Source organism: Botrytis byssoidea (genome assembly GCF_014898295.1).
Source record: "Botrytis byssoidea strain MUCL 94 chromosome Unknown BBYS_004, whole genome shotgun sequence".
Taxonomy (NCBI): domain Eukaryota; kingdom Fungi; phylum Ascomycota; class Leotiomycetes; order Helotiales; family Sclerotiniaceae; genus Botrytis; species Botrytis byssoidea.
Genome location: NW_024065845.1, coordinates 73,024 through 84,457, shown reverse-complemented (window position 1 = coordinate 84,457; position 11,434 = coordinate 73,024). Strand labels below are relative to the sequence as shown.

At 41.0% G+C, this 11,434-nt stretch overlaps 2 protein-coding genes across 2 annotated transcripts; one reads left to right on the top strand and one right to left on the bottom strand.

The window, feature by feature from the left end:
• Nucleotides 1-261: 261 nt before the first annotated feature.
• Nucleotides 262-2,981, top strand: EAE97_002135 (uncharacterized protein). The gene is made up of 2 exons (XM_038872646.1): nt 262-681; nt 885-2,981. Exons 1-2 carry the CDS (start codon nt 392-394, stop codon nt 1,375-1,377), a joined length of 783 nt encoding a protein of 260 aa, XP_038735852.1. The 5' UTR covers nt 262-391; the 3' UTR covers nt 1,378-2,981.
• Nucleotides 2,982-6,094: 3,113 nt separating this feature from the next.
• On the bottom strand, nt 6,095-9,215 carry EAE97_002134 (uncharacterized protein). The gene is made up of 7 exons (XM_038872645.1): nt 8,832-9,215; nt 8,692-8,767; nt 8,549-8,623; nt 7,271-8,486; nt 6,870-7,169; nt 6,622-6,785; nt 6,095-6,358 (listed from the first exon to the last, which is right to left on the bottom strand). Exons 4-7 carry the CDS (start codon nt 8,447-8,449, stop codon nt 6,217-6,219), a joined length of 1,785 nt encoding a protein of 594 aa, XP_038735851.1. The 5' UTR covers nt 8,450-8,486; nt 8,549-8,623; nt 8,692-8,767; nt 8,832-9,215; the 3' UTR covers nt 6,095-6,216.
• Between the last annotated feature and the right edge of the window lie 2,219 nt (nt 9,216-11,434).

The window sequence follows — 11,434 nt, the reverse complement described above, 5'->3', positions numbered from 1 at the left end:
ATGAATACTCCTCAAGCAAGATACGAGAGCAGGATGAATCTATTATTTACTCGGTGCGAGCTTAGAGTACATCTCAATGCTGGCCACTTAAATTGAGAGGTAAAATGTCAACAAATGGCTATACACACTCATCAATAATTTAAAAGCTTCCCTGAATATACATACACGTGAAATTATGGAGACCTATCAAACAAATCGTGGGGTTGAAGCTTAATGTTATTCATCTTGTAATATAACATCCGCATCCACATCAACAACCACGTTCCTTACACTAAGTCTTAAACTTTCGACGTCTAGTTTACCCATGCATCGAAACAAATAATCAAATCGAATACATAATATACAATTCAATCTTTCAAATATCTGGCAATTTGAAGACCAATCCTCAATAATGTCTTCCTCGCCGTCTCCATATCCTACTTCAAGCTACACCCCTCATCGAAATTCTCAATCCTACTCTGGTATAGATCCAAATGCACCACCACCACCACCGCCTAAACCAAATTCCCGAGATGTGAGTCGTCAAGGCACACCTGCGGGAACTGGAAATCAATCATTTTCTAGACCTGGAGAACCATCAGTGCAATACGAAGGAAGACAAGAAAATGTTCCACGAGAACAACTACAGCAAATACAAGATCCGGGAGATCAATGGCTTCCGAAAATATTGATGGATAAATCGTATGTATTACCTTGCCATATGCAAATGAACATTTCTTCTGCAGGTGCTTCTTATCCTACCTGTCCTACCTATCATGGTTGTCATATATGTCTCTATCAATATCATATACCCTCTCTTTGGCGTACAACAGGCTTAATGAGAGTTTGGCAAAAGGAGGATAGCAACATCGCATTATTTAGTGAGCATTGTTAACATAATTCAGGAAACAAGACCTCGCATACGCACTATCCAACCCTGCCCTTCTAGCCGCTCTCACACATTCAACAGCTACCGCACACCCATCCATTTCCACATCACAAGAACCATTAAAATCTGCATTGGATGACAATATCGCATTAGCGACTCATCTATTGGAACTTGAGTCTCGACTTGATCACCTGCGCTCCTCAACACAAGCTCAATTATTATCCACACATGCATTGGAACGTCAATGGAAACAAAAACAGTCCGAGATGGATAGAACTTTAGCTCCCTTCTCACCGAGCTCATTATATCAAAGACTAGGACAAGGTGTTCAGGAACAAGAAATGATGTGTAGGGCAATGGAAGAAAGTTTTCTGGAGGGTGACGGAGTTGCTACGGAAAGGGAAGCTAGTGATTGGGTTAGAAAGTATAGGGAATCGAAAAAAGTTTATTACTCCAGGAGGGAAAGGAAAGATAGGTGGGATGAAGGAAGAGTTGGGGGTTGGAGATGATATGGAGGTTCTTAACATATCATTTACTCGGAGTCTCGAGCGACGGATATTTACTTACAACTTGCGACGAAACGACCATCTGGATATACAACAGGACCATAGCAGTCGGTGATCATTGAGGTACTATATTGCAAGCTACATAATGTCACTAGTAGAGTGATCCAAAAATGTAGTACAGCACCGGTAATAAAGGCATGGAGACGTCGGGTGTGGTATAAGAGGCTGGAGATGAAAGGGCAGTATATTTCCTGGCAAGAGACTACGGATGTTAGAATAGGGAACACGAGACGATAAATGAATACCGGCATACAAGAACGTCATGGTTTGGTAACGTTTGTGTACAAATTCTCGGTTGGCTTCCACGAAATTTTACAAGTGACGAGTTATGAAACATAGTTTGTGCCACCGGTCGAATGAAGGCGATTGAGAAAAGTATAATATATCGATACAGTGTGCACAGGATAGAAATCGTGGGGCCGTGGGGATTTAAAGATGGGCGTGGAGAATTAGAGGGGAATGGGGAAGTGGACCTACCCGGTCTTGGATAAAAGACATTAATCAATCCAATAACGCAATATCGGCAATCATCCACACTTCCCCGGCTTCTTCAAGAACCAAGATTTATTACCTCTAGTTTTGTACGACTGATTGGAGAGCTTGAAGATAGCCAAGCAAATTCGAATGTTGGTAAAGGTCCGAATAGATGCGGTGGTTGACCAATTAAAGACAAGAAATGCAACTACCGGGAGAGGGGAGAGATTGGTGAGATGGCATCTTGTGTTACATGCTTGGGATAAAGATGGATGCGGCGAAACTCTATCTCTCTTGAAGGTATTTTGTGGTATGATTTGTGGTATGAAAAGTATCAAAGGCGCAGTACGAGGGTAGATTATGCAATGTAAACGTGTGAATCGGACGGGTATTTCCGTTCTCACTAGAGATTTTGCCTGAATTCTTAGTGGGTGGTCGGTGTCTTCTTCAAGATTTGCCAAAGTGGTTTATGGTGTTACGTCTTTCTGGGAGGAGGGGAGGGGGTTTTCTCATGCAGTTGGGCCTGCTTTGGTTGGGGAAGCACAACAGCAGATAGATTAGATTACTTCTTGGGAGATCCCGAGGTATTGTAACATTAACTATAGCTGTAGCTGTAGCTGTAAGCACGCGATTAATAGATGGGTTTGATGATTGGGGAATTAGGCTTTGGCGAGTTGACTTGACTCGGTGGGATGGTGTGCTGTGCTTTGCTTTGATGTGTTGTATGTGTTGTGATGTGTTGTGTTGTGCTGTGTGTAGGGTTAGGTTAGATGGATGGATAGATGAATACGAGATTGAAGCGGTCGGTCGGTCGTTCGGTCGGTCATTTGTTAGGTTCCGGCTGCACCGGATGGGATGAGATGAGATGGGATGATTCGGATTGATTGATTGATCACGGTGTGCTGTTGATACGAGGTGGAGATGAAGATGGAAGGCTGTTTGAGAGAGATGGTGTAGATGATGCGTTACAGTTTATGCATGGTGGGTTTGTGGTTGTGATTGTGGTGTTGGTTTTTTTATGAAAGAGTTTTGATTTCGATTTTGTTCTTGTTTTTGAGTATTTGGTTTTGTTTTTGAAGCGGGAGGGGGATATGGGGATATGGGGAGTAGAGGAGATGGGTTTGAGGGCTTGATGGTTTGTTTGTGTATATGTATATATGTATCTATGTATGTCTAACCGAAACCACAGAATTAGAATAAATGGTTTGTGAGTGCGCTGTTTATTGGTTTGGTTTGGTTTGGTTTGGTTTGGTTCATTGATTTGCATACATGTCACGAGAGGGTGGATTATCTTTATCTTTATTTTTATTTTCTTCTTTATTTCTTCCTTTCTCTTGCTTTCTTTTCTGATCTGGCTTTGCGAGGTGAAGTGAGGTGAAGTGAGGTGAAGTGAGGTGAGGTGAGATATTTGTTAGAGTCTGGAGAGTGGAAGTGGAAGTGTAGTGTAGTTGCTGGGGATAATGTTTGGTAGTCAGATGGTAATATATTGAGGTGTTGACATATCTATTGATATTATAAGTTTGCAAATGAATTGAAATGAATTGAACAGAATAGATTCGAATGGAATACATGGTTGGATAGATATGGATTGTTTTGAATCTATTGATAGTTTGTGTTTGTATTGTATTGTATTGTACTGTACTTTATTATATTGTATTACATTGTATTGTATTGTGTGCTGAAATGGGATAGGATAGGAAAGGGAGATATGAGGAAAGGGGGAAGTGGGAAGAAAAGGGGGGGGGAAAGAGGGAAAAGGAGAGAAGAGGAGGAACACAACTTTATATTTTCCATCAGCTACACATGTAGAGATTAGAAGATAGAAAGAAGATGAGGTTTACATGGAAGTTTAAGCAAATCCATTGATACTCCATGATGTGGTATGTAATAAATATCTAACATGTATTTGCGTTGTTGTTGTCCTTCCTGCAGCCTGCTTGGTGGCGATAGGATGAGATGATGGGCTTTCTATCTTGTCTTATCAGATATAATTTTCTCTATTTACTATTCAACTCTGGATTCTTTGGTTCGTTCCCTCGCGTGCACTTTAGGATTTTTCCTCGTACTTCGCTGTGCAAAATTGAAGTCGAGAGTATCTATCCGGTGGTTGGTATCGTGGGAGTTTTCCTATATCACGTTCTTGCTTGTTTCCTTTTTCTTTTACATATATCGTGCACTCGGGGTATGTTTACGCTCTACTAGTTTGTCATTTGTACTATTTAAATCTTCTCTTCGGGGTAGGCTCGAATGTATGGAGTAGGTAGTTGTGTGTTGAATCTCATTGGTTTGTTGGATCACTTCTCTATTCGTCAACTCCTCTGTGCTCTGGGATTGAGAGAGCTAGAGAGCGGATTGTTGAGGGCTTTGATGATGAATTGGATGAGGAGATATGGATGGAGATAGAAATTGAGTGTGAAGGGGCAGGAGGGTATTGGAAGTAGGATTTGAAAAGTGGTGGTAATGTTTGGGGCTGTGATGGGAAAGAGTTGAAGATAAAGTGGGAGAGGGATGAATGGATAGGGATGGATTATGCTTGATCGGAATTGGTGTGATGAGTGGGGAGGGCAATTGAGAAAGGAGGAGGGGGTCCAGTAAGTGGTAAGTGATGAGTGGGATTCCTCATGCTCTTCTCAATCACATGCGAGATGTGAGTCCAAATGGTGGATGGCAAAGTCTTACAGATATTAGAGATGGAGTGGAGAGAGGTAGGATCAGAAGATTTAGATGGCAGATCTAAAATAAAAGGAGGAATCTCAGCAGTGGGTGAAATTTCGAATTGTCAGGCAGGTGCAGTTACGGAATGTCTGATTTCATCTCAATTTCTATTCAGACACTTATCCCATTTATACTAGGAGAGAGTTTATATTTTAGCTTAGAATTGAGAGGGGAGTTTTAAAAACTGTGAGGAATGAGGATCGCTCATTTTTACACACTTGTTGGGTTGAGTGCTCATTTTCAATGGCATGAAAATATGAGAGGGGGGCACCGGAGGAAAACTAATGGGCTGCACACAGAAAATTAGCGGTATAGGATTAATACATGACTTGGAGGATTTCTAGAATAAAGTAACTGATGGATACGACAAGTGGAGAAAGTAACAGAAGTGAAAGGCCAAAAGGAGAGGCATGCTAAGGATACGAGAGATAAAAATAATTTAAGGGGGAAATGATGATAAGCGAAAATATTTTATTGAAAGGATGAGAAATTGGAAAATTATTCCTCTCTGTGTTATAGGACTCTACAATTTATGGAGAAATATGCATACAACTCTAGAATTTCTCAATCCATATCCATCATTTCTTTAACGGTACTGCAGTGATATTTGATATCTCATCTCTCATGCTCAGACTTATATATCGGCTTCTGTGGTTCCTTTCCTCTGCTTGTAATGCCTTCTATTCTCAATGGATTAATGTAACAACTCAAACACTCAAACGCTTAAACTAAGTCTGAGATTTTATCCTTTCAAAGATTTGACCCATGAGATTTTCCGGACTCAGTTCTCCGGACGCTAATTTGATGTCCACAATTTAACCAAAATATAATAAATACTACAGGTCAATCACAAGCAGCCTCACTCACCCTTTCATCGTTCCGTTCTTGTTAACACACGCCACAAGATTTCCTCTCCTTCAAACCGCAAACCAAAAAAAAGTAGAAGCCCGATCAAGGATTCGAACCTTGGATCTCATCATTTTTGTATTCATCGATACGCTATCATTCATGCGTTAGCCCATTATCCACATCTTCATATTCTTGAAAACAATTGGTACTTACAGTGATGCGCGTTAACCACTACGCTAAACGGGCGATTCGTTTTTATAGACAAGGGTGAATTTTTGGGTATCTATTTGAGAGAGGGGGCTTGGAATTGGTGATTAAAGAGTGAAGGTTGGTTGTTGGAGAATGGGGAATGGGGAAGTGAATGAAGAGTGGGGAGTGATGAGTTTGAATATTGGTAGGTTCCTTAGGAGTATGTCATATGTCATCCTTTCTCCATCGGCAATTCTAGTGGTGCGTTGATGATAGTTCATGTAGCTTCTGCTTCTTCCGTCTTCAGGCCATCTGTTACAGAACAAAAGAATGTGTTACTTAGATACCTCTTTGCTTGTGCCCTTGGATGGATCGATCGTATCAATTCACTATCTTTTCTGAAGCAAAGTTTATGGATGAAGAAGTGGAGTGAAGTAAAAGTGAATCGATGTATGGAAAAGGCCGAGACAAGAAATAGCTACCTAATGTTTATCTCGCTATGTTAATAACATTCGACTAAATCATGAGTCCAAACTCCCAATTTCCACCTCGAGTTTAAAGACTGGACCTCAAGTCACCACTTCCCCCAGTATCCCGCCGAGTAAAAGCAGTACCAGGTGAATCTAACGCATATTCTTGAATCATTTTCTCGGCTGCCGTTTCACCCACTAGGTATGCTGTTGATTGTGTATGATTACTATTTTCACATTCGTATTAGCCGCAAGCCACTCGCCTGTTCACTACCCCCCTTTTGCTTTATTTTCCGCAGGTTTTTTCTACTCCATACACTCTCCACACAATGAGAGGAAGAATATAAAAAAGTAGGTGGCAAAACCCCAAATTAGCCCACTTGCTATACGTAACCATTTTGAACGCTACTCCCAGAAACGGGTCAGGTAATGAGGGGATGTAACATAACCTTGAACAAATCACCAATAAAAATAAAAGAACAATACTCACTTTGGCAAGAGCGGAATCACACTCAAATCCACCACTCTCAGTCCTTCCACACCCAGTACCCTGAAATTCGTATCTACACATGCTGCACTCTCATCTTTATCTTTACCCATGCGTACTGTACTGCACATGTGCCAACTACTGAAAAGGTTGTTGCGGCAGTGTTCCTGCGATTTCTTGTTAGCTTTTGCTATTTTTAGAGAATTCAAGAAAGCGGGAAAACATGTAACGACGTGAAAATGAGAACTAACCCAAATACTTTCATCACTCGCCCCAACACCACCCTCGGGAACTCCAATCATTTTTACAGTCTTCTCTTTAAAAACAGGCGTGTCTAAAAACTCCATCGCTTTTCTTACTGCTTCAATAAGAACTCGTCGATCATATGGATGATTAATTAGATTCGCGTCGATTTTCGGTGGTACAGAGGGGTCGGCAGAAGATAGTGTGATGCTGCCTGTTGCTTGGGGGTTCATGACGAAGGAGGAGCAGGTTAGGTAGGAATCTGTTGGGGAGAGGACGTGGGTGCCTGTAAAAAGGGGAGGTATGTGCTAGAGGAGGGATGTCAGTTCAAGATTCAGGTGAAACGAAATGAAAAAGCCCCCCAACAGTGACCAGTGGAGCGGCAACAAAGACATGAATGAACACATACCGTAGCAATTTCAAATATAGGAACATTCTTCTGTCTCAGAAAGGCCTTCTTATCCTCTGACAAATCATTAAATTCTTTTGATTCCAAAACCTTTTCGTTTTTAAACCAGCCCATCGGAACACCACAGTATAATTCCGCCAACTTTCCACTCTTATCTTTAATCCAACCTTCCTTTGCAGTTTTCTTCATCTCTTCATTCATTTCAAATTCCATGCGATCATTTGATCCTTCTTTCAGTAACAGAGTTGTGGTAGAAAAGCAATGATCTTGAAGATTCTTTCCTACTTGTGGAAGATCTTTGATGATTGGTATATTGTGTTCCTTGAGTTCGGAAGCGGGACCGATTCCAGAAAGGAGAAGAAGTTGAGGACTATTCAATGCACCCGCTGATAAGATGACATCTTTACGGGAATAGTATTCTCGGCCATCGATTGTTCTAATACCCCTCGCTTTCTTTCCGTCAAATAGGACTTTCGCAACGGGGGCGTTGAGGATAGTTTCGAATCTCGGACCCATCAATGGTAAATAAGATGCAGCGGTTGTTCTCAACCCATTATGCATACAAGAAGAGCCCATGCCCATCCCAATTGGATTCCCAGAATTTATATCAGTATTCAACGGCAATCCGGCTTGTTTAGCTGCTATAAAGACATCCGTCAACCCCTTTTCCCAAACAGGAGCGTAAGAAAGATGAAGTGACCCCTCGGTTCCATGATCTTCTGGTTTTGGATTCACAAATTCGCGATGTTGGTCTGGAACTTCATCATGGTAGTGTTCGATTTTTTTGAGGCGTTCTTTAACTTGCGTCCACGACCATGTATCATCATCGACCTGTTCAGCCCAGGCATCGAAATCTTCTGCTCCTCCGATTACCCAACAGGAAAAATTAATAGCGGTACTACCGCCAATTCCTTTCCCCCGTGAATAATCAATTTGTTGACCTCCTAGATGAGAACAGGGTTCTGTCTTATATCCCCAATTTAAAGAGGGTTGAGTGCCAAAGAGAGTGAAGCGGTCAGCGGGAACAAGATATTCTTGGTCATTGTTGGGACCTCCTGCTTCAATGAGGAGAACCGATGGATGAGAAGGAGCTGACGAGAGGCGTGCTGCGAGGGATAGTCCGGCTGGGCCAGCTCCTACGATTATGAAATCGTAATTATTGTGTGGTGTTGATGTCATTTTAGGGTATTGCTTGTTAGATCGAGATATATGTTTTCTAGGTAGAGTGTGAGAAGGTCTATAAGTCAAATGATTGTAAATTGAGGATCATCTACTTACGATTGATATCGAGTCTGAAGAACAAAGAACCCGAAGATTTTGTTAATAATCAATATTACAAAATATGCTACGCAACTGATACCTAAATTAGAAACATCAATCCCAAAAGCAACGTAAATGCAAGGGGCTTACTGATCACTTACAGATTATGTGTATGTTTGTATTGGCGTAATGATCGATAAATTTATGTTAGTATCAAGGAAGTCCAATCCTTATAATCTGTGTAAGAAAGAGACACTGTTATCGTTGATATTTAGATGAAACCCGAATATCAAATACTTACAACACATCATGATCAACATCACCTAGATAATAGAAGGATAATAAAGTACATGGAGGATCTACCAATATGCAAGGATATCTGAACACAAGTTCCCGTCCCCGGATCACGGAATTAACCCGTTCACCCGCTTGGCTTCTCCTCTTCTTGATAATGGGGTCATGTATTGACACTTGTGAATTAATACATGGCGGGCTCGAGGCGGGGTAGCTCGAGGGTAACATACTAAATCAAATAATTGTAACATTGGCATCCTCTTGCTTTTGTCGGGAAAGAGTTCGGTATATTTTTGGAATGGAAGCTAGTCAAAAGGCCGTCTGTTTCGGGGAGCTAAGCTGAAGCAGATCCAATGAAGATCAGTTTATTAGTTAGTTGTTGTATATGTGTGTTGATTGCGGGGTAAATAAGGGGCTGAGAATTTGAAGTGGAGATTATCAAGTCGGAGCTGAATTAAATCATGGCTCGGTAGTTTATGCGGAATATAATCACGTGTATCATGTGTATTATGGTGCAGAATAACGGACGTCACAGTTAGTCCTCGTCGTTTTGCCGCTTTCACGCATACCAATATTGGAGATTGTTGACGACTATTTGCCTCTTGTTTCTCACATCCCAATCCAACCATGGAACCAGATGATGAGATTCTGGATAAGTCTTCACATGTCACTTCAATCTAAAGCACGCATTTTATGTCCCCCAATTTTTGTATATATGCTGGAAAATTGGAAATCGTAATTTATCGCTGAATATCTTTGTAGCATTGAATAGGTAGTGTATACACAAAGCTTCTATTGTAGAATAATTTGTGGAGTTAGCATTTCACTGAACAAGGCGAAGTACGCTACACCATAGTGAAGTTCTTCAGAGTTGTTCCATTTCGGCCATCAATATACAAACGTTGCTTAAACATCTTGACATACCTCACAAAATATTGGAGATCTGGGGAGTGGAAGCCATGTATGTCCGCTATCATGTCATCGTTTTCATGCAAATCAAACTCTCTTATGATATACCGCCTGGACCCCAGGAAAGGATCTTTTATCCATCAAGACATGGCAGAGTTTGCGCTCTTTCACAAGTTGTTTTGGAGAACGGAGGGATGTAAAAACCCTCGATCAGGCCTGAATTCACTTGGGATGAGTAGTTGAATATCCTATCAAAGAAGGAAAAATAAGACGTTCAATCATATCGACCTTATGCTAGAGTCAATGCATAACCATTCATAAGGTGTGCTCCCAATCATGACAGTGGGATATCTATAGCCTAAATGTGGAAGAAACATGGAAGTGAAAAATTCTCCGCAGACTATCGAGTGGCCAGAAGGTCACTAACAATATCCAATCATATCTTAGCTCAATTGATAGATCTTGATAAATACTAAGTCATTTCTACCTCATCAATAGTTGATGAAAACTTCCACAGGTAGAATCAAACACACTCGGTTTCCAATTTTGATTTCGTCTACATGGCATTCATCAATCGCCTATCGACTTCGATTGAGAGCTCCTTATCTTCAAGAAATAAACATCAGCCCCGTGTATTACCGGTGACCACTTAAAGTGATGCCTATTTTTGAAAGATCTCATTGATGGTCTTGTCAAACATGGATATAAGGATTGAAGAAAAACTGAAGTTTGAAGATGTAGCGGTGAAGATGCTGTTCTGAAGATAAGCCCGTGGCCTGCAGTCATCAATAAGCCCTGACAGCTGAGAATCATTTCCTGCAATCGAAAACAAAAATTGTGTTCTGGGGATCAAGATATTCTTCATTGAAATATATTATAGCGAATAAGACTGGTGCCTTGTAGACGACCGGCAATTGATAAAGAGAAAGACAACCTCGGTACCGTATTGGAATCACTGTGATAATTCCTTCTGTAGTTTGGATTTAGTCCACATAAAACGAACCCCGAAACCTCAATCGGAGTTGAAATTGATTACTGCACTTCAGAAACTGTAGATATCAGAATGGTCAAATGAAGCAATTCCGATACAGTTGGTGTAGTCCATAGACCAGGGCATATTGATGCCTAGGAAATATGATGAGACAAGATGAGATCCAAAGCACGGATATACCACTTTGGTACAGAAACTTGTTCAAATCATATAGCAAGATACGATTCGAGACGATGTTATTTTTAGGGATTTGAGGATTGAATGTAATAAGCTCGTGATAATTGTCCCTGAACCTCACTCAGATAACCACTTGTGTCGACCTGAGATATGCAAATGATCTTGACGACTCGGAATTGTTCCAGCTAGTCGGATGAAAAGAAGAAGAAAATTAAAGGCATTGTATTGATCGCTTGTAGAGAGAGGTGAAAGGAATGTAATTTCCAAGGGTGTTGTCGGAGGAGAATGTTACATTTGATATTTGATGGAAGCACATGGCTTTAATCCATCGGAACTGAGATAAATCTATTTCGAGTGTGGTTTGTACAAGAAATGATTCGAAGTCCTCCCAAGAATGCTTGTTTGCACCTAGAGAGGCGTGGTATTCGTTACGGAACGGTGCGAACAATGAATCCATGGAGCCATGGTAACATCGACCTTAGATAATCTTCTACCCCGCTTTACCAACATCTATGATTGGGATAAATTCTTGA